The sequence below is a fragment of the Talpa occidentalis genome, unplaced genomic scaffold (genome assembly GCF_014898055.3).
Source record: "Talpa occidentalis isolate TD23 unplaced genomic scaffold, MPIMG_talOcc4v2.1 talOcc4.13, whole genome shotgun sequence".
In the NCBI taxonomy this organism is placed as follows: Eukaryota; Metazoa; Chordata; class Mammalia; order Eulipotyphla; family Talpidae; genus Talpa; species Talpa occidentalis.
Window position 1 is genome coordinate 137,550 of NW_023601322.1, and position 22,990 is coordinate 160,539.

The window sequence follows — 22,990 nt, forward strand, 5'->3', positions numbered from 1 at the left end:
CGGGTCCCCCCCCAGCGACCGGATGCCCGCGAGGAGCGACGGGGGCCCTGGGGGAGCAGCGTGGGGCGCAGCGGGCCGACACCCACAGCCGCAGCGCCCCTGGAGGAGGCCCCGCGCTCCGCGCCGGCCCGCGGCCGTCCCTACCCCCCCCCCATGCCCGCCCTCCGCGCGCCTCGCGGCGCCGGCTCCGCGCCCTCCGGACGCCCCGCGGGGCAGCGGGTGGGGTCGCCGGGCCAGCCGCCCCGTCCGGGTCTGGGGCGCGGAGGGAGGGAGCTTTCCAAGCCCTGCCGCTCCCGCCTTTTAGTTTTAACGAGCAGAGCCGGGCCGGGCGAGGTCCCGCCCGCGCCGCGGGGAGCCCGGGAGGGCGGGCTGGGGGGCCGGGCCGCCGCCGAGGCCCCCCCCGCAGCGCCGGCCTTCGGGGCTCCCTCGCTGGCAGGGGCGGCAGCGCGGGGACCCGGCCGGGGCTTGGCCTCTGCGGAGCCGCCCCCGCAGCAGCTCCGCAAGGCTCGGCTCTCACCTTCCCCCTCCTCGGCCCGCGCGCGATCCGCGCCCCCCGCCCCCCGCGGCGGCAGCGCGCCTGGAGCAGAGGACCGAGAGGAAGGCCTCGCCGGCGGCCAAGAAACGCGCGGGCTGCATTAAGTGGAGGCACCCAGGGCCGCCTCGCGCGCATCGGCCCCGCCCGGCTCCGCGCTGTCTGTCGGGGTGGCGCGCCCGGCACCCCCACGACCCGCAGCCTCTCGCCAGCCCCTCTCCCGGCCAGAGCCCCCCTTCCTTGGCGCACACCCAGGTCCAGCAGGCCCCTGCGCACCCGTCAGCTGGCCCCGTCTGGTCCTCGGCAGAGGGCAGAGTGTTGGCACCTGAAGGGGTGAGCGCGAGCTGGGTACCTGCTAGTCTTCCGGGGCCCCCTGCACCCCACTCTTCACCCCGTGCTGAGAAGTGTGGGGCAGACTGCCGCCTCCTGTACAGGGGGACACACAGCCCATCGCCATGAACCAACCAACCAAGTTGGCTCTTCAAGGGCCAGGTCAGGCGTGGGGATGAGCCCAGGGCCCGTCCAGTCCTCCCCCACCCGGCTGCAGGTGTCCAGCTGTAACGGGGGTGCCCAGGAAAGGGGGAGGTTCCAGGTTCCCTGCCTCACCCAAGGAGGGTGGAGCTGAGCAGGGAGAGGAGACGCTGCAGAGGAGACTGCGGAAGGAAGGAGCAGGATGGAGCCAGAAGGAGCCCTGGGGGAGGCGCGTGGAGCCGAGACACACGTGGAGAAACCGCGCCGGCCTTTTGGTCGTGGACGGGGGGACACAGATGCGGGCGAGAGACCCGTGGGGAGGGGACAGTGGCAGCTTGTATCTTGATGTTGATGTTGCTCTTTTCCTTCCGGGCTTGTCTGGTTGTTTCTGACCCTTTTCTGTGGGTCCCACTGGAAGATGCTTTAGACTTGGGGCAGGCTCTGGGGCCCTGCTCTGGGCCAATCCCATTTGGATGGAGTTTTACCCACGAGGGGACGGGTCACGTTGGGTGCTTCATTTAGAAACTAGACTCTTTGCCTTTCCCGTATTGTTTCCAAATTGTATTAAAGTTCCTTCCCATTAAAGTCTCATGTTTTGTGGCGGATGGCAGAACCGATTTAGAATAGGCAGGTTTGTGGGGTTTGGGCTGCCCCTCTCCCTGCCCTGGAACACAACCGGGAGAGGCCACCTCCCCACCTCCTTACCCCTCACCCTTCCCTGCACTGGCGCACTGGGCTTCTGGGGCTCCTCAGGACAGGTCAGCACAGGAGTGAGCATGCTGTCAGCGTCAGCCACCTGATGCCCCCATTACCTGCCCATGAGGCCCCATTACATACGCCCTATCTTAGGGAAAGGCACCCCGCCCTTACCCACACACAGATGGGTGCATCAGGCATTGTGGGGAGGGCGCACCTGCCAGCCCTCCACCGCGCACACAATCTCTCCACTGTGCACCCAAGCCCCACCGCGCACACAAGCTCTCCACCGTGTACACAAGCTCCACCGGGCAGAGCACACAGTTCTTCACCTGCTCAAAACCCTTAGAGGCTCAAATGAGGTGGCCCCAGTCATTCAGGGGCCCAAGCAGAGTCACCTTTGTTCCCACATCCAAATGCTGGCCGGGAAGAGCCATCCAATAAATCAGACATTTAGGGTTTGAGGAAAAGTGCACTTGTGTATTTTCTGTGAGTTTATCTTGCCCACACGCGCTCTTTGTGAAGTAAGGAAGCTCGCCTAGCACAGAGGGCCCCTGCTTCACACAAAACTGTCCGGTGCACAGCCAGGGGGGCCTGCATCCTTGGAAGTATCCAGTGGTGGGAGGGAGGCCCCTCAAGATGTGAGCCAGCAGAGACCAAGGTGTGTGTGGGGGGAGGCACAGACCCCGGTCGCTGACCTCAGGCTGGTCTGCTTAGGGACACCAGGCCAGGGCCCGGGCAGCCCTTCCCTGGGGACCCACAGGGGAGGCAGCCCTGGCTGTGTCCCACCCACTCTGACCCCACCGGCCGGCTCAATGACTGACAGCTGCTGCAGCCCGCGGGCAGTGGTTGCCACGGAGACCTTTAATTCCCAGGCGGTGCTGCTCAGGCCTCTCCCTCTGTTTCTAAAAATAAACATTCCCAAAGCATCTTAGAGGTCAAAGAACTGACAGACTCCTCACTCACATATTCATTTTTTTGAGGAAAACCCAGGAGGAGGAATAGCTCGAAGCCCTGCACGGCAGAACCCCAGGCTGGCACAGCCGGGCCGGCGCCGCTGCCCGCGGAGGGAAACCCTGAAGCTGTCAGGGGACAGCGCGCCCAGCGGCAGCGGCGCGGGCTGCGGGGCACAGCCGGGCACAGGAGGGCGCAGCAGGGCACAGCCCGGCACAGCCGCAACGCTGGTGCAAAGCCGGGAGGGCACCGCGGCGGCCAGTGTGGTCAGGCTGCCTCCCGGGCTAGACGCAGGCGCTGCGGGGGCCACCCCAGAGCCCGCACCCTCAAGGTCACGCCAGGCCACAGGTCAGGGCAGTAGCAGCTACCGGGGCTCCCCGCAGGGCCCTGGCATCCCCTGTCCTGGCCACGGGCCCCCTCCCCCATTGGGTGGTGCCAGCGCAGCAGCTGCGATCTGTGCCAGGGCCGGGCCCCACCTGCGGCTGAGGTGAGCCCAGCCCTGGCCGTGGGGCGCCAGCACCCGCAGATCCAGCAGGAGGTGGGGGTGGGAGTCTCGCTCCGCACCCCCAGCAGGGATGGGCGGGTCGATCTCCCTGAGGAGGCTGCGCAGGAGGGTGGCCCCCCCCTCCGAAAGGAGCGCGGAGGCCCCGAAAGGCTGACTCCAGCCAGACAACTGCGGTGCCTGCAGCTTCCCCTCTGGGAGGCCCGGCCAGCCCCACTCCTGTCCTCGGCCACTGCCACCCGCTGCACCCACAAGTCTCCGCTGGCCCCTCTGCAGCTGCCTGACCGCCTCCTGGGACGCAGGCTCCAGGTTCCCGCTGGTGTTTTGGGAGAATGTGGAAGAGAGGCCCCAGGGAAAGCAGGCACAAGCACCCGCCCTGGCCGCCCAAGAGCCCACAGAGGCCCGTGGAGACCTAATAGCCTGGTGGCCACCCGCCCCGCAGCAGCGCAGAGCCAGGCCAGGCCTGCGGGCAGCGGTCATGAGTCCTCACCCTCACCAGCGGCGTCAGAGGGCCTTGGCACTGGTGGGGTGTGCCACGTGGGGAGCAGGTTTCGGGGGGTGGCGGGCGAAGGCGTAGGCCTGCCCCAGGATGGCCAGGTCCACGAGCACCTGCAGCAAGCCGCACACGCAGAACTGCAGCGGCGCGCCGTTCAGCAGGAAGTAGGCTGTCTTGAAGGTGTCGCCACTCGTCCACATGGCCACCATCTTGATGCTGTGGACACATGGCAGGGGATGAGCCGGGCAGGGCAGGCGCCCCAGGGGGCAGGGGCCGGGCCAGGTCTGTCCTTCCAGCCCTTGTGTGACGGGGACAGGAGGCCGTGCGGCATAGGGGTGGCGCGAGTGCCCGCCGGCCTCATGCACTTTCTGGGTGGCTGGTGGTCCGGGAAGGGCAGGGCCGGCCACCGCCTGCACACTCACACATGCCCACCACACATGCACACGGGCATGCGTACACCTTTTCTGTCTTGAAGCAACTGTCAGAGAGATTTCTTAAGGATTTCCCCTTAAAAAAATACCTAGTTGTTATGCGCTGAGACATGGAGCAGCCCCAGTGCCCGGAGCAGACGAGTGGCCGGCACCGTGGCCAATGGACACGAGGGTGCTGCCCACCCAGAATGTGCTGTTTGTGGCCACGCGGGTGGCACGGAGGAAAGATAAACATGGGGGTCTCTCGGGGGTGTGGACTATGGAGACACCCAACAAAGGTCAGGGAGACAAGGGGCGCCAGCTGGGGCGGCGGGGCACCCCGGGTGACGGGAGAACCTCGAGGCTACCCCTGAGAAGTCAAACGCTGCCCACAATGAACAGCACTGGAAGAAAATAAATAAATATAATGAAACATTCAAAAGGAAGCTGCCGTTGCTTCCAAGGCAGCGAAAAAAAACATGAAGCTTTTGGAACGACCCTTACTAGCTAGCGCTGCAAGAGCCAAAAGTCGCATCCCGCGGGGCGCTCGCCTGCCCCCCACTCCCACCTGCACTGGACCCGCAGACTGTTCCCTGAGCAATCGCCGCAGGCAGGGGGCGCGGGCGGCTGCGCCCCTCCCTCATCGCAAGCTCAGGGCCTGCCCAGGCTGGCGCCGCGCCTACCTCATGCCCTCCGTGGAGCGGTGGCGGTGGTTGCGGTACAGCTGCGGCAGGCCCAGCATGGCCTCGGTCAGCACGGCCAGGAAGCCCAGCGTCTCCACGAACACGACTGAGTCAATGGACAGGTAGGTGATGTAGCCGGCCACGCCGGTGAAGGCCAGCACGCACTGCACGTAGTCGCTGAAGCTGCTCCAGCGCCAGAAGTGCTGCGGGTCGAAGTCTGGGCGGGAGAGACATAGGGTGTGCGTCAGCGAGGGCTGGGTGGGGCCGGGGGCAGGGCCGGCATGGGGGGGCAAGGTGCGGGGCCTGCAGGATGGGGCGGGCATCCGGAAGAGGCTGCGGGGATGGGGCAGGGGCTGCGGCGGGCCTGGGGCCAGGGGCAGGGGCGGTGGTGGGCAAGACGCAGGGCCTGCCACCCTCCGCCCCAGACCACTGCACTTTCAAGGGGCATAGACCACACCTCGGCAGGAAGACGCGGATCCCCTAGCATGTGCGGAGAAGAGCCGAGGGCGTCGGAGCCCCTGGAATCTCTTCTCGGCTCAGAACTCGCACCCTTCCCCGTGTGAACTATTCACCCACATGTCTCCACCTTCACACGGAAAAGCGCAGCGCCGGGCCATACCAGGCCTCCGGGACCCACGTAATGGCTGAACGCGCTAAGAAGAACCTGGATCCTTGTCCAGTGCGCAGCCCTCGGAGGGCTGGACAAGAGAAGGTTCTCAGCACGAGGCGCAGGAGGGTGTCACGGGTGTGTCCCGAGACCCCAGTCTGCAGTGGGGCTCTGCCGCCGGCACACAAAGGGGATGCTCAGCACAAGCTCTGCAGTGCCGGGGAGGGCGAGCACCAGGTCCCACTCAGTCCTGGCGGAGTCTGGGGAGGCCCCCACTGAAAAGAAGCCCCAGGAAGGGCTGCAGGCCAGTTGGGGCGCTGCAGGGGCTGGACATGGGTGGAGTCCAAGCCCTCCTAGCCCCCAAGCCTGGCAGTGCGTCCTGCCCCAAGTGAGAACACCCGGGCACCCAGCGTAGGTGGGGTCGGGCAGGACGTGTGCCTGAAAGCCTGAGGTCGCCAGGAGGGCACGAGCCTCCATGCAGGCTGATGCTGGGTGCCCAGGGCCAGCGGGGAGCGGTCTCCTGTGCCAGGCCAGGGGGACTGCCGGACACACGCACACGGGCGTCCAGACAGCGGTGACAGCGTGTGCCTTGGCGTCTCCGAACAGCAAGGTCCCTGCCCGAGCTAGGGGTGGGGAGACACCGCGAGGTCACCTGGGTGTGCTGGGAGACCAGCGCGCTGAGCGGCCGAGGAGGCAGGGTCGGGGCGCCTGCCAGAGCCTTCCTGGGCCGGGTCCTTGGAGCGCCGCTGGCGCACGGGTGACAGAAAGCCCCAAAGCGACCAAGGCCGCCCAAGGCGCGTCCGCAGCAGGTGGCGACGGCGGGGCGCGCTCCCGACACATGCGCGCCCGACACCCGCGACAGCGCCCCGCGTCCCAGCGCCTGCCGCCGGGGCTCCAACTGCCTCGGGATCGGGGCCTGACAGGCCGGCCTGGGCGCAGGCAGCGGCGGTCATCCCAGCCCGCGCCCCCGCCCGCCCCGAGCCCCTGCGCCCCTGCGCCCCGCGGCACGACGCGCCTGGGCACGCGGGGCCGCTCCTCCCCAGCTGGCGGGCGGCGGGCGGAGAAGCTCCGGAGGAGAAGCCCCCGCTGGGGGCGGCGGGAAGGGGCCTCGCGGCCCACGCGCCCACTGCCCCGCGCCCCGCGCAGCCGACGCCCTCGCGGTCGGCCACGCGCCCGGTGCCCGGGCAGGCGCCACGAGCCCGGCCGGCAAAGGAGGCGCGGACGGTTCCGGGCGCGGTCGCGGCCGGGGCGGTGCCAGCGGCCGAGCCGCGCGGAGGCTTCCACAGGCCGGACGGACGGCCGCAGCGCCCCCCCCAGCGCCCCCGGCCGGGCCGCCGCCATGGCCCCCTCCCGCAAGCCGAGGCGGAGGCAGAACTGCGCACCGCCAGGCGGGCCGGCCTCGGGCAGCCGCGAGACCCCCGGGCGGGGCGGCGGGAGGACGGGGAGCGGCCAGGAGGCCTGCGCGCCGCAGAGGACCCCTGGGCGGGAGCTGCAGGCGCCTGACCCCACCCTGAGCAGCACCTCCGTTTGTGAAATTTCCGTGAAAGGGTGGCGCTCGCGTCCTGCTCCCAACACAGCAACGTTTCACGAAGGGATGCCCCCCACGGCCCGGACGGCGCCGGCAGCGCAGGCCAGAGAGGACACCAAGAAAAGGAGAGAACCACGGGCGAGACACTCCTCATGAAACACCCAGGGCCCCTGCCGCCTGCCGGTGAGCTCCGCAAGGTCACAGGCTCTAAGGTCCACACAGGAGAACAAGCCACAGTTCTCTATCACAGCGGCGGACGGTCCCGGCGACACCGGAAAAGCAGGGCCATGTGCGACACTTTTTTTTTTTAAAGATTTGTTTATTTATTTATACGAGCACTGGGCACAGTCAGAAGCGCGGGAGGGTGAGAGAATTCACCAGAGCCAGAGCGGGGAGCAGAGCAGGCAGAAGGACCGAAGGACACTGCTGAGGGGAGCAGCGGGCGGCAGGAGAGGTCTGCGCGCCATGGGGGACCCTCCTCCGGTGGCCGGGGATAGAACCGGCGCTGCAGAGGCTGCGGGCAGCTTCACAGGCCAGCGCTCAACTGCTGCGCCACCGGGGAGGCCCCCATGTGCGACACTTTCCAAGAACACGAGACCATTGGGGACAAGCTGCCCACGCATGAGACCAGGGTGTTGGCCACAGCCACTGCCTGAGGAAGCCCTGAGGCTGGGCCACCCCAGCCCCTCACCCAAGGCACAGCTGTGGCCAAGCCAAAGCCATGGGGAAGGGTGTCGGGGGAGCCGGGCGGCTCCCAAGGGCCCCCATGCACACCTGACCAGCCTGTTCCTCCAGCAGTGAACTTTCCAGTGACCGCTGCCCGGGGCAGGCTCTTCCCACTGGCGGCCCCAAAGCAACCCTGAAGCAATGCCTGCCACACCGAATCCCAGGTTGGGGGGCAGGGTGCTGTCCTGGGAATGGGGGGGAGGCTCTCAGACACCCACAGGCCGGCAGCCCAGCACTCCCCACGCTGTGAAGATGCCGACTCTCCCCAAACCAGCCTGTAGGTCCCAGACAGAACCCCAGTCAGAACCTTAACATGTCCTAATGTGACCTTGACGGGCTGATATCAAATCCTTATGCAGAAGCCAAGGGCCTGGAACAAGGGAGGAAGCTGTGGCCGACTTCAGTGTGTTCCGAAGCCACAGTCAGACGGGCCAGTGGGGAGCCCCACGGCATGTACCAGCCTGGGAGCAGCCCCATGCGGACAGCGGCCCCCCACAGGTGCACAGGCCTTCAGGACACATGGGCGCAGTCATCAAGCCGGACCCCACTCCAGCTCCTGAGCAGGAAGTGACACCAGCGGGTCACAGGCCCAGAGGCAGAGCCTGAAGCTGCGAGGCCGGCAGGGGCTGCCCTGCCGAGACCAGGGTTTCTGAGCTGGGGCATCGACGCATGGGCCAAAAAAGGCATGGGCAAGATGGATTTCCTAAACCGAAGTCAAATTCTTGTCAAAAGATCATATTAAAAGACCAACCAAAATAAATAAACAACAAAAAACTTTAAGAACAGGGCCTCCCCTCGTGGCGCAGGCGGTTGAGCGCAGCACTGGGAAGCCGTCCACAGCCTCTGCAGCGCGGGTTCAATCCTGGCCCGCCGGGGAGGACCTACATGGCGCGCAGCCCTCTCCTGTCCCCCGCTGCTCCCCTCAGCAGTGGATTTCCTCGGTCTGCCTGTTCTGCTCCCCGCTCTGTCTCTGGTGGATCCTCTCCCCCTCCCGCGCCTCTGGCCTGCACCCCAGTTCTTGGATAAATAAATCTTTAAAAAGAAAAAATATTTTAAGAACAGAAAAGATTACAAGACAAACCATGAAGTGGGAGAAAACACTGCACGTTGTGTGTGCGCGCCGTGTGGACCTGGGTCCAAAATACAGAAAAACTCAAAACTCACTAAGAACAATTTAAATTGGCAAAAGATTAAAACACTTCCTTCTCCAGCGCACGATGGCACGGGCGCGGCATCCGGGAGGACGCGCCAAATACAAAAGGCGACGCACCGCGAACCTGTCCCAGCAGGCAAAACGTCCAGGCCCACTCGGCACGGCCAGAGCCCGGGCCTGGAAGCCGCGGTGGGGCGCGAGGGGCGGGCGGGGCGCGAGGGGCGCGGGGTGCGGCGGGCACAGGCTGGGAGGCGGCTGCAGCCTCGCGGAAGGCAGCGCTTACCAGAGGGTCCGGCCGGTGCGCGCTCGGCTCCACCCGAGAGAAGAGAAGCGCGCTCGGGCGCGGGCGGAGGCGCGGGGCGGCGCTGACCAGCCAGCCCGGGGAAGGCCCGCGGCCCGCAGGGGGGGCGGAGCCGGCGGGGGGGATGGGCTGGGGCGCCGCCCCGGGGGGCTGGGCCGGCGAGGGTGGGAGGGTCGGGGGGTCGGAGGGTCGCGCGCACAGCGAGGCCACAGCGCCGCCGCCGCTCCGCGGGCACAAGCCCAAGGGACGGGGCAGCCGAGGCCTGACCCCCCGCCCGCCCCGCCCGCAGCGCTTTGCTGAAGGCGCCCGACGGGGCCGTGTCCGGGGAGGCTGCCGGCCGCCCCCGCCGCTCCCCCAGCCCCGCCCCGGCGAGGCCAGGCTGCTGGACATCACCCCTCCGCCGCGCGCACCGCGCCCTCCCGGCCGGCAGCGGCGGCCCCGGCTGGGCCTGGACGGGCCCTCGCCCCCGCTGGCCGCAGCCCCCGATGCGGGCGTCGCCAGGCCCCAGAGCGCGCGCCCACCCCCGGCCCGCGCCGACCCACAGGCCTTTCCAGGAGGCCGGAGCCGCCGCTGGCGGACCCCCAGCGCCCCCCCCCCCCCGCGCCGCTGGGCCGCTGGGGGCCCCCGAAGAGGGACGCCGGCCCCGCCCAGGCCACGGGGTCCCCGAGCGCGCCCCGCCCAGCAGCCCGAAGGGCCTCGGCCTGAGCGCCAGGCGCGCCGCGTCCAGCGTCTCCTTTTTTTTGAGAAGAGAAACCCACACATGATGGAGACGCAGTCTCCCCGCAAACGCTGCCCTTCACACCCCGCCTGCACTGAAGCCGCAGGCTTCTGTGGGTGTCAACGGCCGGTCCCGAGCACCCCCTGCCCCGGGAGGTCACCGCAGCCGGGGCCACCAGCTGAGCATGGGCCTGCGCGGAGGGCAGAGACGGGACCAGCGTCTGCTACAGCTGTGTCTCTGCACGTCCTCAAACCAGATCAAGCCTGAAGGAACCACAGAAACACCAGGAGCACCCCGCAAACCCCCGCCCCCGCCACGGGGCTCCAGCCGGGAGGTGCAGGGCGCGGCCTGGGCTGCAGCGAGGGCAGACGGTTCTGATCTCAGCTTCAGAAACAAAGGACACAAAAACAATTATTCAAAAGAACACCTGTACCCCTGCAAACACAGGGGTATTTATAATTGCGGCACTATTTACAATAGCTAAGACTTGGAAACAACCCAAATGCCCAAAAATAGATGACTGGATCAAGAAGATGTGGTCCATGTACACACTGGAATATTACTCAGCCATCAAAAAACATAAACTCATGCCATCCGCAGCAGCATGGATGGAGCTAGAAGGGACCATGCTCAGTTAAGTCAGAAAGAAAAAGAAAAATATCCGATGGTTTCACTTATAGGGGGAATTTAGGGAAACCAAATAAGGCATTAAGGGAAAAATAATATCACTTTAAAAAACAAAACAAAACAGACAACTATAAATCAGAAACATTCTGCAAGGAGGGGAGGGATCAAAACAGGGTGGGAAGAGCCCAGCACTACGGGGATGGTGCAGGGTGAGGTGGTGGGAATTCTATGGGGACTACCCCTGAGGAAAGAAAGAAAGGAAAGGAAGGAAGGAAGAAAGAAAAGAAAGCAAGCTGATGTAAAATATCAATTTTCAAAAAATTTAAAAAATAAACCTGAGGCCTAAACACAACCACGAATGGCTTTGAGGACAAGCCGAGCAGGAGACTGACTGAGCGTCCTCCTGAACACGGCCACAGACGCCTGTTCCTTCTCACTCTCCCGGCTCTCAGGACCCTGCCCGCCATCATCCACCCGCATAGCATACTCGCCCCAATTAATGAGACAAGTCAGGAGTTTTGTTGTTGCCGCTGTTGCTGCTTCTTACTAGCCAGAAAGTTCTATGCTGTGATTCTACGCGCTACCTACCCCTGTTCATTTTAATGACTTAATAATATTCCACTGCGTGTGTATGTAGATTGCTGTACTTAGCACTTCCTTCTCTTAATTATTATTTTTTTTTAAGATTTTTTTTTTTAATAGAGGCATGTTTTATTTATTTGTTTGTTTGTTTTGTTTATACATGCACTGGGCACAGTCAGAAGCGCGGGAGGGTGAGAGAATTCACCAGAGCCAGAGCGGGGAGCAGAGCAGGCAGAAGGCCCGAAGGACACTGCTGAGGGGAGCAGCGGGCGGCAGGAGAGGTCTGCGCGCCATGCGGGACCCTCCTCTGGTGGCCGGGGAGCAGCCGGGGATCGAACCGACGCCGCAGAGGCCACGGGCAGCTTCGCAACCCAGCGCTCAACCGCTGCGCCCCCGGGGAGGCCCTCCTTCTCTTAATTAAACGAGACTCTGAAAGATAAAAGTTTGCCCCCCGCGGTGGCCACGGCCTCGGACAGTCTCGGACAGCAGCGCAGGCAGATTTCTGCTTGTTCCCTCTCCTGACTGACTGAAAAATTAAGTTAGCGCAACTCTGAAGTAGATTCTGGTAAGATACACACTGTAAGTCTTAGAACAACCACTAAGAAAGTAAGAGGGTTATTAAAATTATCACAAAGGAATGAAACACTGCACTAGAAAACATTTGCTTAACACAAAAGAAAACAGCAAAGGAGGCACAGTTGTGGTAAAAAGGCCTGAGAAGTGCAGAAAAGACAGAACAGTGGCCGAAGTCCAGGAATACGATCATGGCAGGAAGTGTGAACGAGGCTCACAGCACAATCGCAGGGCAGACCCGCAGGAGGAACGCCCTGGGTCTCACGAGGTGCTATCTGGGCGCCACACACTGTCCTCGGAGGAGCGAGCAAGTTAGAAGCGCGCGGATGGAAAGAGATAGGCCTGCAGCCCCCCGCCACAGCAACTCTGTGGGTATCAGAAAGAAACTGATCTCAGAACGACAACGAAAAATACTAGAACTTGACCGACATTTAAAACTGACAAAAGAGGCAATTCGTCCCCAAAACATAGGAAGCAAAACTGACAAAGATGGAAAGAGAAGCAAATAATTAAAACCGATGGGGAAGGTTAATGTACACGGTTCGTGCACGGGGTGGACGCTCCCAGCGACAACCAGACAAGGGGATTTGAGAAGAGACGACTCAAGCCAGAACCCCCTCCAGCAGGGCTCCCGGTCTCCGGGACAGCCTCTGGGGCAGGCCAGCTGTGAGGCCATAAAGCAAAACTCGGCTTAAAATGATTGGAATAATGCAGTGGAGTTAAATCAGCAACAGAAGGAAACTCTGGAGAATTCAAATATTTGTGGAAATTAAATAACAAAATGGTCGAAAAAGAAAAGATGAGGGAAATTTTGAAAGATTTTAAGATTCATAAAAACAAAATCATACCAAAACGTATAAAATGTAGCTAAAGCAGCCCCTAGAAACTATGGGGGGGGGGCTCCCTGGTGGCACAGGAGTTAAAGACAGCGCTGTCAAGCAATCCGAAGCCTCTGCAGCATGAGTTTGATCCCCAGCCCACCAGGGAGCAACCCACATGGCACAGCAGACCTCTCCTGACTCCCCGCTGTTGCCCTCCGCAGTGGGTTTCAGTCATTCTGCCTGTTCTGCTCCCCACTATCTCTGGTGAATCCACCTCTGGCCTGTACCCCAGCTCTTGTATGCATAAATAAATAAAAATAAATCTTTTTTTTTTAAAAGACACTATGGCTCTAAGTGCGGTATTGAAAGAGAAGAAAAATACTTCAAACCAATACCGAACCTCCCGCCTTCAGAAACTGGAAGAGCAAATGAAATCCAAAGCAGGCAAAAGGAAAGGAATAGTGGATACTAGTGTGGAAACAGAGAATTCAAACAATATATATAGAAAATCAATAAAACCAACAGTCTTCTTGGAAAAAAACTTACAAATCTTTAGCCAGAATGACCAAAGGGGGAAGGAAGAGTAACATGGGGGGGCCCCAAATGATGGATGAGAAGACTGGACGGGGCAGAGCGGGCATCAGCACCCACCGCAGAAGGTCCATGAAGGCCACAGAGAGCAGGCACGTGGCGGCAAGCAGGTCGGACATGAAAGGAACAAGTGCCGAGAACGAAACCAGGACGACTAAGCCAGGCAGAAACAGAAAACCCGAGTGCACTTAGGAGGAGAGACTGGCCTTGTGTTCCAGACTGTTGAGGCGGGTAGCAAAGCCCAGGCCCAATATCTCGTGGGCTAATTCCAGCCAACATTTAAAGACTCAACAAAGCTGCGACTAGTAAGACCAAAATATGTCATCCACAGTAGAGTGAAAAATCCACAGCATCGTATTAAAGTCATCAGAGTTGCTAAGAGACTATTGCCTCAATTATTCTAACAACGAAGAAGTGGTAAGTGATGTGACAGAGGTGCTAGCATCTCACAGTACACAAGGTGACAAATCCACATGTTGTACACCTTAAATTTACACAATGCAGTAGACCAAATATATGTCAAGAAAAAATTTAAGTAATAAAAGACTGATACCAGGGCCTCCCTGGGGGCGCAGGGGTTAGTTAGTCCCGGCGCTATCAAGCTACCACCAGCCTCTGCAGCATGAGTCCGATCCCCAGCCAGGGAGCTACCCACAGGGCGCAGCAGACCCCTCCTGTCTCCCCGCGGCTCCCCTCAGCTGTGTGCCTCAGTGGACCCACCTGCTCTGCTCCCCTCTCTGCCTCTGGTGAATCCTCTCACACACAACCCCCTCACCCTTACCCCCCCCTCTGGCTTACACCCCAGTTCTGGTATGCATAAGTAAATAAATCTTAAAAAAAAATACTGATACCAACCCTTCACAAAAAAGAAAGAGGACATTTCCCTGTTGCAATTTATTTTATAAGGCCAGTGCAGTTCCGATATAAAACAAAAGCCATCACTAGGGCAGAGTAAAATCTCTTGTAATATGGACACAAACGTCCTCAGCACAACACTAGCAAACCATGTGGCAACGTGGGGGGGGGTTCACACCACGCCCGGACGGGATTGGCCCAAGAACGCAGGGTTGGTGAGAGCCGGGCCCGCGGGGACCCGCCGAGCAGCGCCAAGCGCGGCCCCCGGCCGCCCGCAGCGGCTCTCCTCCAGCCAGCGCCCGCCCTCGCGGCCACCCAGCAGGGCTCCACAGAACCCGGGACGGCCGCGCACAGCGCCGGGCCCAGGAGGGAGCGGCGGACTGGAAAGGAAACCCGAAACCACCTCCAGGTGCGGGTCGCACAGCCGAGGGCGTGGAAGCTCCTAAGGCCCCCGCGGGAAGCTTCCAGAGTGGAAGAGCCAGTCGGCGAGGTCGCAGGACGCGCAGCACGCAACACCAAATTCATTTCTGCCGCGCCAAGAGCAAAGCCCGCGAACCTAAGGAACCAGCCCAGCGCCCGCGCTTCAACGCTCAAACAATTTGAAGCAAACGTAACGAAACGGATCGTCGGATCATTTCCCTCTGTCCTTCCTGCGCCTCCCCCGGGGCGGGCAGCCGGGGCGCGGGCGGGGCGCGGGGCGCGGGCGGGGCGCGGGGCGCGGGCGGGGCGCGGGGCGCGGGCGGGGCGCGGGCGGGGCGCGGGCGCTCGGGCAGCGGTACCTACCCGGACACGACCGCCGCGGGGGCCTTTGAGTTCCCCGTCCTTATTACCTGCAGCCACATTTAAGGAGCGGGAGGGCGGGCGGAGGAAGGAGACAGAACAGGGCGGCGCAGCGCGGGCAGCCGAGCCCGCCCGGCCTCCTCCCGGCCCCTGCGGCCGTCGGCGCTGCCGGTCTCGCGCCAGACCGCGCCTCTCCGCGCCTCTCCCAGCGGGTGCCTGGGGCCGGGGGAGGCACTTGGGGCCAGAAGCCAGCCCACCCTCACGGGCGTCCAAGATCCAGGGCACGAAGCTGGGGCGGCGCCGCGTGCCGGGCGCTCGGCCTCTCCCGCCAGCCAGACGCCGGGCGCGCAGGGTGGGGCCGCTCCCCAGGCCTGGGGGAGCCGCGTGACGCACCCGCGCCTCCAGCGGGGGCCGGGGCGGAGGGGGCGCGCCCGGAGCGCGGCAGGGCCGCAGGGTCCTCGCCCGGTGCAGCCTCTAGCTGGACACGGGGAATCTGCAAGGCAGTCGCTGAAGGCAAGCACCAGCCCTGGGCGCGGCCGGCGCCCGGAGAGCGACCTGGAGGGTCTCACAAACCCGCGGCCCGCCGGCCACAGCCCCTGCCCCCCCGCGCCGACCGGGCTCTCACAGCGGCCAGCAGCCCTCTCCGCTCGTCGCTGCGTCCCTCGCTTTAGACCAACGGCGCCACCCACTGGCACCTCCGGAGACAGCAAGGCCCCCTGGAGGGGGTGCGGGCCAGGGCTGGGCTTCGCCCTGGTCCCTTTCCCGCCAGCACACGCCGGCCCCTCAACGCCTCCCACCCAGCCCCGACCCCACAGCCGCCCTGGGCCCCGACACTGTGTCCAAAACCACTCAGGCGCCTGGACTCCTGGGAGAAAGGCGCCCTGGTCCAGCCGGCCTCCCCGAGAGCTCAGGGCAGCTCCGACGGCCGGGCCAGGGCTTCAGCCAGAATATCCGGCCGGCAGAGCTCGTGAAATACGTCAAGTCCACACATTCTGCATAAAATAAAAACAAATGTGGCCATGGGCGCAGGGTCCCAGGGAACCGGTTTTGAGAACCGGCAAATAGAGAGGAAGACGGCCGTGTCCACACATCACTCCCCGGACAGCGGGGTGGCCTGTATGGGGGCCGCGCCCGGTGGAGCAGGTGCGCAGCCGGCACGCTGCTCCCGACAGGGCCGGGCTGGGCAAGCCCCGCAAAGCCGTGCACCAGGCCCGCACTTGGGCCTGCGCAGGGGACCAGGCCCTGCTTCCAGCCCTGAGCATCCTCACAGGCCCTGGCCTTGTGGATGCCACCAGCAAGGAGCCCCGGGCCTGGGCCCCGCTCCTGCCGGCCCAGCACCCCCGGGTGTGGGCCCTGCTGGCGCCCTGGGACAAAGTGCCAGTTCACCGGACAAGGAGGAAGGGGCGGGAAGGTCAAAAACCTCCAAAGACGGCCCAGCAGACAGAGCAGCCCGAGCCCCGCCCAGGAGCCCCACACCAGGAGGGGGCGGCAGCAGGAACCCGCAAACAGTGGAGAGCGAGGGATCACTCAGCTTCAAGGGGTGATGAAGTGCCGAGGTTGTTTTGATGCTTGGCCTGCGGAGGTGCTCAATACAGAGGCTCCAGACAGAATTGTGTCTGGGATTCGCTTTCGGCGCTGCCAGAGGGGCGGCCGGAACGGAGGAGGCAGGCCCGCCCGCCCCGCCCTCCCGGCCCCTACTCTGTGTCCACAGTAGCAACAAAAGCCACCCGCGTCCCGCACAGCCACCCACCGCCGGCGGCGGGTCTTCCAGAACAGAGGCCGGCTCGGAGCCAGTGCGGCCACCCCAGGCTGGCCTCTGCGGCCGGCAGGCGTGGAGAAGGCCTCCCAGAGGAAGGAGGAATGTTTAAAACTTTGGTGCTAACTTGGAAATGATCCCAATTTTGCGATAGGGGAATAACTGAAAAAGAAAAAAAGAATAAACTGGGACAGTGAACGCTCAAAATGCGGGAGGAGGGAAGCAGGTTCCCCTTCCCGCAGGTGTCCCCGAGAGGCCAGGGTGGGCTCCGGCTGTGCTGCCAACCGGTCGCAGGGCCTCCCTCCCTCCCTCCCACCACTGCTTCTTTAAACTTGACCTCCAAGTTGAACTGGCGACCTTCAGAATTAAACAACTGTAAAGACGCGGGAAAGCGCAACAGTAAGTCCAGGCTGCCCCGCCCGTGGGGACGCTGGTGCTGGACTCTCTGGACTGGGCCGCCCGGGCTGCCGGCAGAGGCTGCCAGTAGGATGGCCGCAGGCCCCGGGCAGCTCCCAGACCTCCCTGTCTGGAGCTTGGGCCTCCGCGCCAGCTTCCGATGGGTGAGCGGGACAGACACGCAGTGTGAGGGCGCGAGGACAGGGACATGCAGACGCCGGCCTTGGGTCCAGCGTCGAGAGTGTGGGCCGTGCAGGCCTCAAGAACCTACAGCTGCTCCAGAAGTCCGGGCACCTGCGGCCTGGCCTGGTCACCCTCTTCGTCCCCATCCCCACCGAGGGCCTCGGGACATCAGGACCGCACCCCGGCCAGGAGAAGTGACTCGTCACAGGCTCCGGGACATGTGGGGCCGTGACCGGGAAAGGTTGCTGGTAAAATTTGGAGTCCAGTCCTTTCCCCGGAGCTAGACTGGCCATTTTGACTCAGCCCGGGCTCCCCAGCGGGAAGGACGGCCGTGGCCTGCCTCTCACAGCGCTTCTCCTGAGTCCAGGGGTGCGGCCACAGGCTCGCCAGCCCCGCCAGCCTGCCGCTCACCGCCTGTGCCAGCACCAGCCCTGCTGAAAAGCAGGCGAAGGTGCATGTAGGGGTGACTGTTGCAACAAGGTCAGTCAACATCTTGGGGCTCAGCCTAGGGCTCACGCCCCAGCTGGCGCCCGGCTCCGTGCCAGGGCCCGCCCGCCCCCACGGGGCCAGAGCCTGGCCTGGGGCCTCAGCGCCCAGCCCTGGGTGTTTGGCCCCCACCCAGCAGAGCTGGCTCAGGGCCTGGCTCCATCCCAGGAAGCGATGGGTGCCTCTCAACCACTCTGGCCACGCCTACTGCACCTGGGCGTGGGGGTGCCAGGGAGGCGGCAGAGCCGTCAGCAGCAGGCAGCGGGTGACCTGCTTCCCAGGGCCCAGGCCCGGGGCAGGGCACGCCCAGGCAGCAAGTGCCCCTCTGGGCAGAGGCTGCTGCGCTGTCACCGTGGGAGGGGCTGGCAGGGGAGCACCCAGGGTCCCACCCAGAACCTGGCCGATGCGGGGGCCCCGGAGCCACGGCGGCACGGTGGCCAGCAGACCTCACAGCCCCGGGACCAGCTGCCATGTGGCCGCAGCTGCACTTCCTGCCTGCCCGGATGTGCAGGAGGAGCAAACACAGGTGCCAGACCTGACCGGCCCCGCCCGGCCCCCCTGCCCACTGCACCCACCTGCGAAGCAGCGGCGCCGGGCGCTCAGCTCGCTGGCCACGCGGACCTCGGTGCACAGCCGCAGCATGAGCAGCATGGCCAGGATCATCACCACACTCTGCCAGAGCAGCGGGGACTCGAAGCGCCTTCCGAACCTGGGGAGACATGCGTCAGGCTGGGCAGCGCCCTCCGGGGACCCGCCAAGCCGCCCGCCTGGCAGCAGCCCCCGACCCCAGCCTCCCCGGCTGTCTACTGGCTCGCAGTCTGGCCTCCTGTGAGGCCCGGAGCCCAGTGTGGGCAAAGCAGCAGGCGTCCCAAACTTCCACCCCACCAGAGACTGGGCAGCCCCGAGTGCCACACAAAGGCCCGAATGCCAGACCCAGGCCCAATGCCCCCTGACCCAGACCCGAGGCCACTGTCTTTCGCGGCCCCTCCAGCCCTCCTGCTGATTTCTCTCTCAGGAGTGCCCTGGACCCGAGCTCCCCGAGGCCGCACCCCAGGCCATAGCTGGTGTCCGCTTTGCCCCTCAGAAGACCCCAGTTCCCAGGGCCGCGGCCAACACTGCCCGCAATGCCAGCCTGGCCGTGCCCTGGACCCAGGCCCACAGAGCCCCCACCTCCAAGCCACACCCCCACCTCTCCTGGCCCCCCACTCCAGCTTGCACAGCAAGGCTATGGCCCGAGGGCACATACAGGGCCTGAGCTGGTGGTCAGCACATCCAGAAAGGGGGTTCGGGCAGCAGTGACCCCACTTGTCCAGAGGATGAGGAGACAGACAAGCACGCAGCCCAGCTCCCACCAGCTGGCCTGGAACCCCCCAAGGTGGGCACCCGGAGAGCTGGCCACAGAGACCAGCGCAGGCCCCACTAGGCTGCTGCTGTGAGACGGAAAGATGTCGAGAAATCAGAGCAAAACAGCTTTTGCAGGGCCTCCCTGGTGGCGCAGCAGTTGGGCGCTGGGTTGCGAAGCTGCCCGCAGCCTCTGCAGCGCCGGTTCAATCCCCGGCCACCGGCGAGGGTCCCCCATGGCGCGCAGACCTCTCCTGCCGCCCGCTGCTCCCCTCAGCAGTGTGCTTCGTCCTTCTGCCTGCTCTGCTCCCCGCTCTGGCTCTGGTGGATTCTCTCACCCTCCCGCGCTTCTGACTGTGCCCAGTGCTTGTATAAATAAATAAATAAATAAATAAATCTTAAAAAAAAAAAAAACAAAAAAAACAACAAAAAACAGCTTTTGCAAAAGCTGGCCAGGAGGAGGCACCACGCCCTGTGTGGGGCCCCCGGGGCCAGCAGCTGGCCAGGCTCTGATCAGCCTGGGGACCTCCTGATAGCTGGCAGGCAGCACCCCCAAACAGGCCTGGCCCGGCCCCGCCCGTGAGCACTGCCCCGCGAGGAGAGCACTGCCCAGTCCAGCCGCAGGTGTGGGGGTGAAGGGAGCACCACTCCGGCCCAGTCACAGTGGCCCAGGGAGCTGGCGAGGAGGCAAAGCGAGCAGCCTTTTGCGGCCTGTGCCTGGAGACAGGCAGGCCCCGGGGACACTCCCTCCTGCGGAGGGCACCTGGGTCGGGGGCTGCTATTTCTCTGGCCGCCTCCTCCTCCATGGGAGAAGGGCCGGGATGGAGATGAGGTGGAGCCGGGAGGGGCGGAGGGCCAGCCTGGAGGGGCCGCGCAGGGGTCAGCACAGCTGCACGGGGTGGGCGGCGGGATCGGCAAGCTCCCTGTGTGGGGCTACTCCCTCCTGCGTGGAGGGTCTCGGGGTATGGAGCTGTAACGGGGGTCCCCAGGAAAGGGGGGTTCCAGGTTTCCTGCCCACCCAAGGGAGGGCGGGGCGAAGCAGGGGGAGAAGAAGCTGAGGAGGAGACTGAGGAAGGAGGGAGCAGGATGGAGCCAGGAGGAGACCTGGGGGAGGCCCGTGGAGCCGAGAGACGCGTGAAGAAGCTGCGCTTGTCTTGTGGTCGTGGACGGGGGGACGCAGATGCGGGTGAGAGACCCGTGGGGAGGGGACAGTGGCGGCTTTCACCTTATTTTGATTTTGCTCTTTTCCTCTCTGACTTGTCTGGTTGTTTCTGATCCTTTTCTGTGGGGCCCTGCGGGAAGATGCCTTCGACGGGTGGCAGCTTTGGGGCCCTGCTCTGGGCCAGTCCTGCTTGTGTGGACTCTCACCCATGACGGGACGGGTCACTTTGGGTGCCTGATTTAGAAACTAGATTCTCTGTCTCTCCTGTATTGTTCACTAATTGCATTAAAGCTCCTTTTCATTAAAGTCTCGTATGTTTTGTGTTGATGCGGCGGACGGCAGAACCGATTCAGAGCAGGCAGGCGTGCGGGGTCTGGGGTGCCCTTAACGGAGCTACCCCCCCAGCCGCAGGACAGCGGGGCCTGGGTGTCAGAATGACTCTAACCTTTCGGATACAATGTCACCACATTTCTCAGAGGCCAGACCCCTCTGGCTACATGGTGGCCACATTTGCTACAGTGTTGCCATAACTCTGTTGCCACTGTCCCCACCCCACTGGGGGTGCAGTGCTCACCCCCAGGGGGTGTCAGGAGGCCTTGGGGCGCCTCGCCCCGCAGCTCCAGGCTGTGACACGTCACTCAGGCCTGCACCCGATTTCTGACATGACTGAGGCCAAACCCTGCATGTCAGCGTTTCACGAGCCTGAGCTGGTGAAGGCCAGTTTTGCAAAAGGATGACACCATTGCATGAAGCGGGTGTGGAAACCCTGCATTCGCACGGGACAGGGGCCCCCCAGCTCTCTGCACACCTGTGCCTCCAGCTAGAGGGCCGGGGCTCCCGACAGGGGTGGGCCGGCAGGCGGCAGCTTGAGGCAGGGACCTCACCCCTCCTGTGTGGGTGGTCGCTCCCCGTGTGCCCCCTGCGGGGGACGAATCCCACAGCGCCCGGCCTATGTCAGGCACAGGGAACCCCTCAACTCTAGCAGGGTGACCTGGGACAGAGGGTTACAAGTGTCATCAGTGAGGGGCCGGGCGGGCGCATCTGCCTCCCATGGACAGGGGGTTTTGGGCTGGAGGGCAGGGGCCACGTCAGCGACGCGTCCCAGAGGAGCCGGGTCTGAGGGGCTTCTCCATGTGAACCACCAGCACAGCCACGGTGAGCTGCACGGCCAGTGCCCCAGGCAGCGCCCGGCCTGCCCTGCCACCACCCCCCAGTCCTTAAGTCTGGATGCTGGCAGGCGCGGCCTAGTGTCTGCACAGGGGCCCTGAGCCCCTGGCAGCCGGGGGGGTCAGGACGCGAGGAACAGGGGTGCATAGAGACAGCCCGCGGTGGGCAGAGCCCAGGCCCACAAGAGGCGGATGTGCCACACCCGGCAGTCCACGGGGGAGCTGGCCCCGGCTCTGCCGCCCGGCCTGGTGGGGCACTGAGAGCCGGCAGTGAGGATGCTGCCAGAAGTCCTGGCTTCTCTGAACCAGACACTGAGATGGAGATGAGGCTCCTGCAGTTCTGTGTGACTGGCCTCCGGGGACGGGCCTCTAAGGGGGCCCCTCTGAGGTGCTGACCGACGCCAAGCCGGCGGCACTCCTGCCTGAGCAAGCGCTCCTGCGGTGGAAGCGCCCGGCCGTGCCACCCCCCAGGGCCACCAGACCCCACTGGCCTCCATCCAGGCAGGGGTGACCCACCACACCCCGGGGAGGGAGGGGGCGTTGCCAGTCCTGCTAGGAGGGCCCCACACACATCCAGGGGGGCTGCTCCCCGAGGCTGCTGCAGTGCACCCGGAACCCCCATGCGGGGGCCAGAGTGGCCTCGTTCAGAGCGACCGCAGGCCGTGGTCAGAGCCAGACAGATGCAAAGGGGTCACACCTGGATCGGGGTGTGACGACAGGGCGGGGTGCCGCCCCCAATGTAGGAAACCCACCCTGCAGGGGGGCGAGTTTGCCTCATGCAAGCCGGGCCTCCACGAGCTGACTTAACAGTCACTCAGCAAATGCCAGGACACGCCAAGGGCACTAAGTCCCAGCCGAAGCGGCCCCAGGCGGGATGAGGGCCTGCCCTGCGCCCTCGCTGCAGATGAGCCCGGCTGCCCCGGAGAAAGGCGGCTCCGGGCTCTCGGCCCTGCAGAAGAGCAAAGAGGCCATTTCATTTCCTCAGAAGAGCCCCCTCTCCACATCTAGCTTCAGGAACCTTTTAAAGCTAAAGTCAATTTCCTTACCAGACGCTAGTGATAATCAGAGGAAGTTGGCCTGGGAGGAGCAAGAAAACAGTCTCAAGTGTTTCCGAGAAAGTGAACTTCCCATTTAAAACAACCACCACCAAAACACCTCGTCAGCGCCAGAGGCCCCTGGGAGGGGGGCTGGGGTCCACCCGCCCGGGGTCCACCGCTGGCCCTGGCCAGCGGTCCACTTGCTCAGCTCACCCATCCACCCGCTCGCTCTTTGCTCTCTGCTCCCTCCCACAGCCCCAGGCCAAGCAGCCAGGAACCCAGGCCAGGCCCGCAGCTTCCACTGGGAGTTCCCAGCTGGAGCCCACCCTGCAGCCTCTTAGGAAGTACGATCGCTCCCACCCACCTCTCCCCCAGCAGAAGCCCCCCCAAAAGAAGCCATCTCGCGGGGAGCCTTCCATCAGCCTCGCTCCAACTCACCAGAAGAGAATCCGTAAGATGTTGGCCACCAGGAGCACCAGACACACGTGGGTGGAGAAGCCCTCGGCGTTCTGGGTCCTCCTGATGTCCCTGTACTGGGGGATGTAGGGCACCACCCCTCCGAAGACCATGGCCCCGGCCGCGCCCCAGGAGACCAGCTGGTGCAGCGGGACCAGGAGCCAATCCAAGCCTTGCGCCTCCATGGCCAGCGCCCCGCGCCAGCGGGCAGGCGGCCACCTGGCCGGCCGGGCTCCCGGGCTGCTGGATGGCGCCCGGGCCGTCACCCCCACATCGCGCGGCCGCCGCGCGCGGTCCTGGGGCGCCGGCCTGGGAGGCAGGGAGGCAGGAAGCGGGTCGGGGGCGCCGGAGCGCGCGGGGTCGCGGCGCTGGGGCTCAGGCCTGCTGGGCGCGCCCCGCGG

General features: G+C 64.2%; 1 protein-coding gene across 3 annotated transcripts; it reads right to left on the reverse strand.

Annotated features, from left to right (window-relative positions):
- Positions 1–826: 826 nt before the first annotated feature.
- SLC66A2 (solute carrier family 66 member 2) lies at positions 827–22,813 on the reverse strand. 3 transcript variants are annotated; one of them, XM_037508382.2, is made up of 5 exons: positions 22,572–22,813; positions 18,003–18,136; positions 4,745–4,961; positions 3,646–3,867; positions 827–2,604 (listed from the first exon to the last, which is right to left on the reverse strand). In XM_037508382.2, the coding sequence occupies exons 1-4, from the start codon at positions 22,772–22,774 to the stop codon at positions 3,660–3,662; spliced, it is 762 nt and encodes a 253-aa protein (XP_037364279.1). In that variant the 5' UTR covers positions 22,775–22,813; the 3' UTR covers positions 827–2,604; positions 3,646–3,659. The 3 variants fall into 3 exon arrangements, with proteins under 3 accessions (XP_037364279.1, XP_037364278.1, XP_037364281.1); XM_037508381.1 differs by lacking the exon at positions 827–2,604 and having other exon boundaries at positions 2,872–3,867; XM_037508384.1 differs by lacking the exons at positions 827–2,604; positions 4,745–4,961 and having other exon boundaries at positions 3,806–3,867.
- Positions 22,814–22,990: the final 177 nt, after the last annotated feature.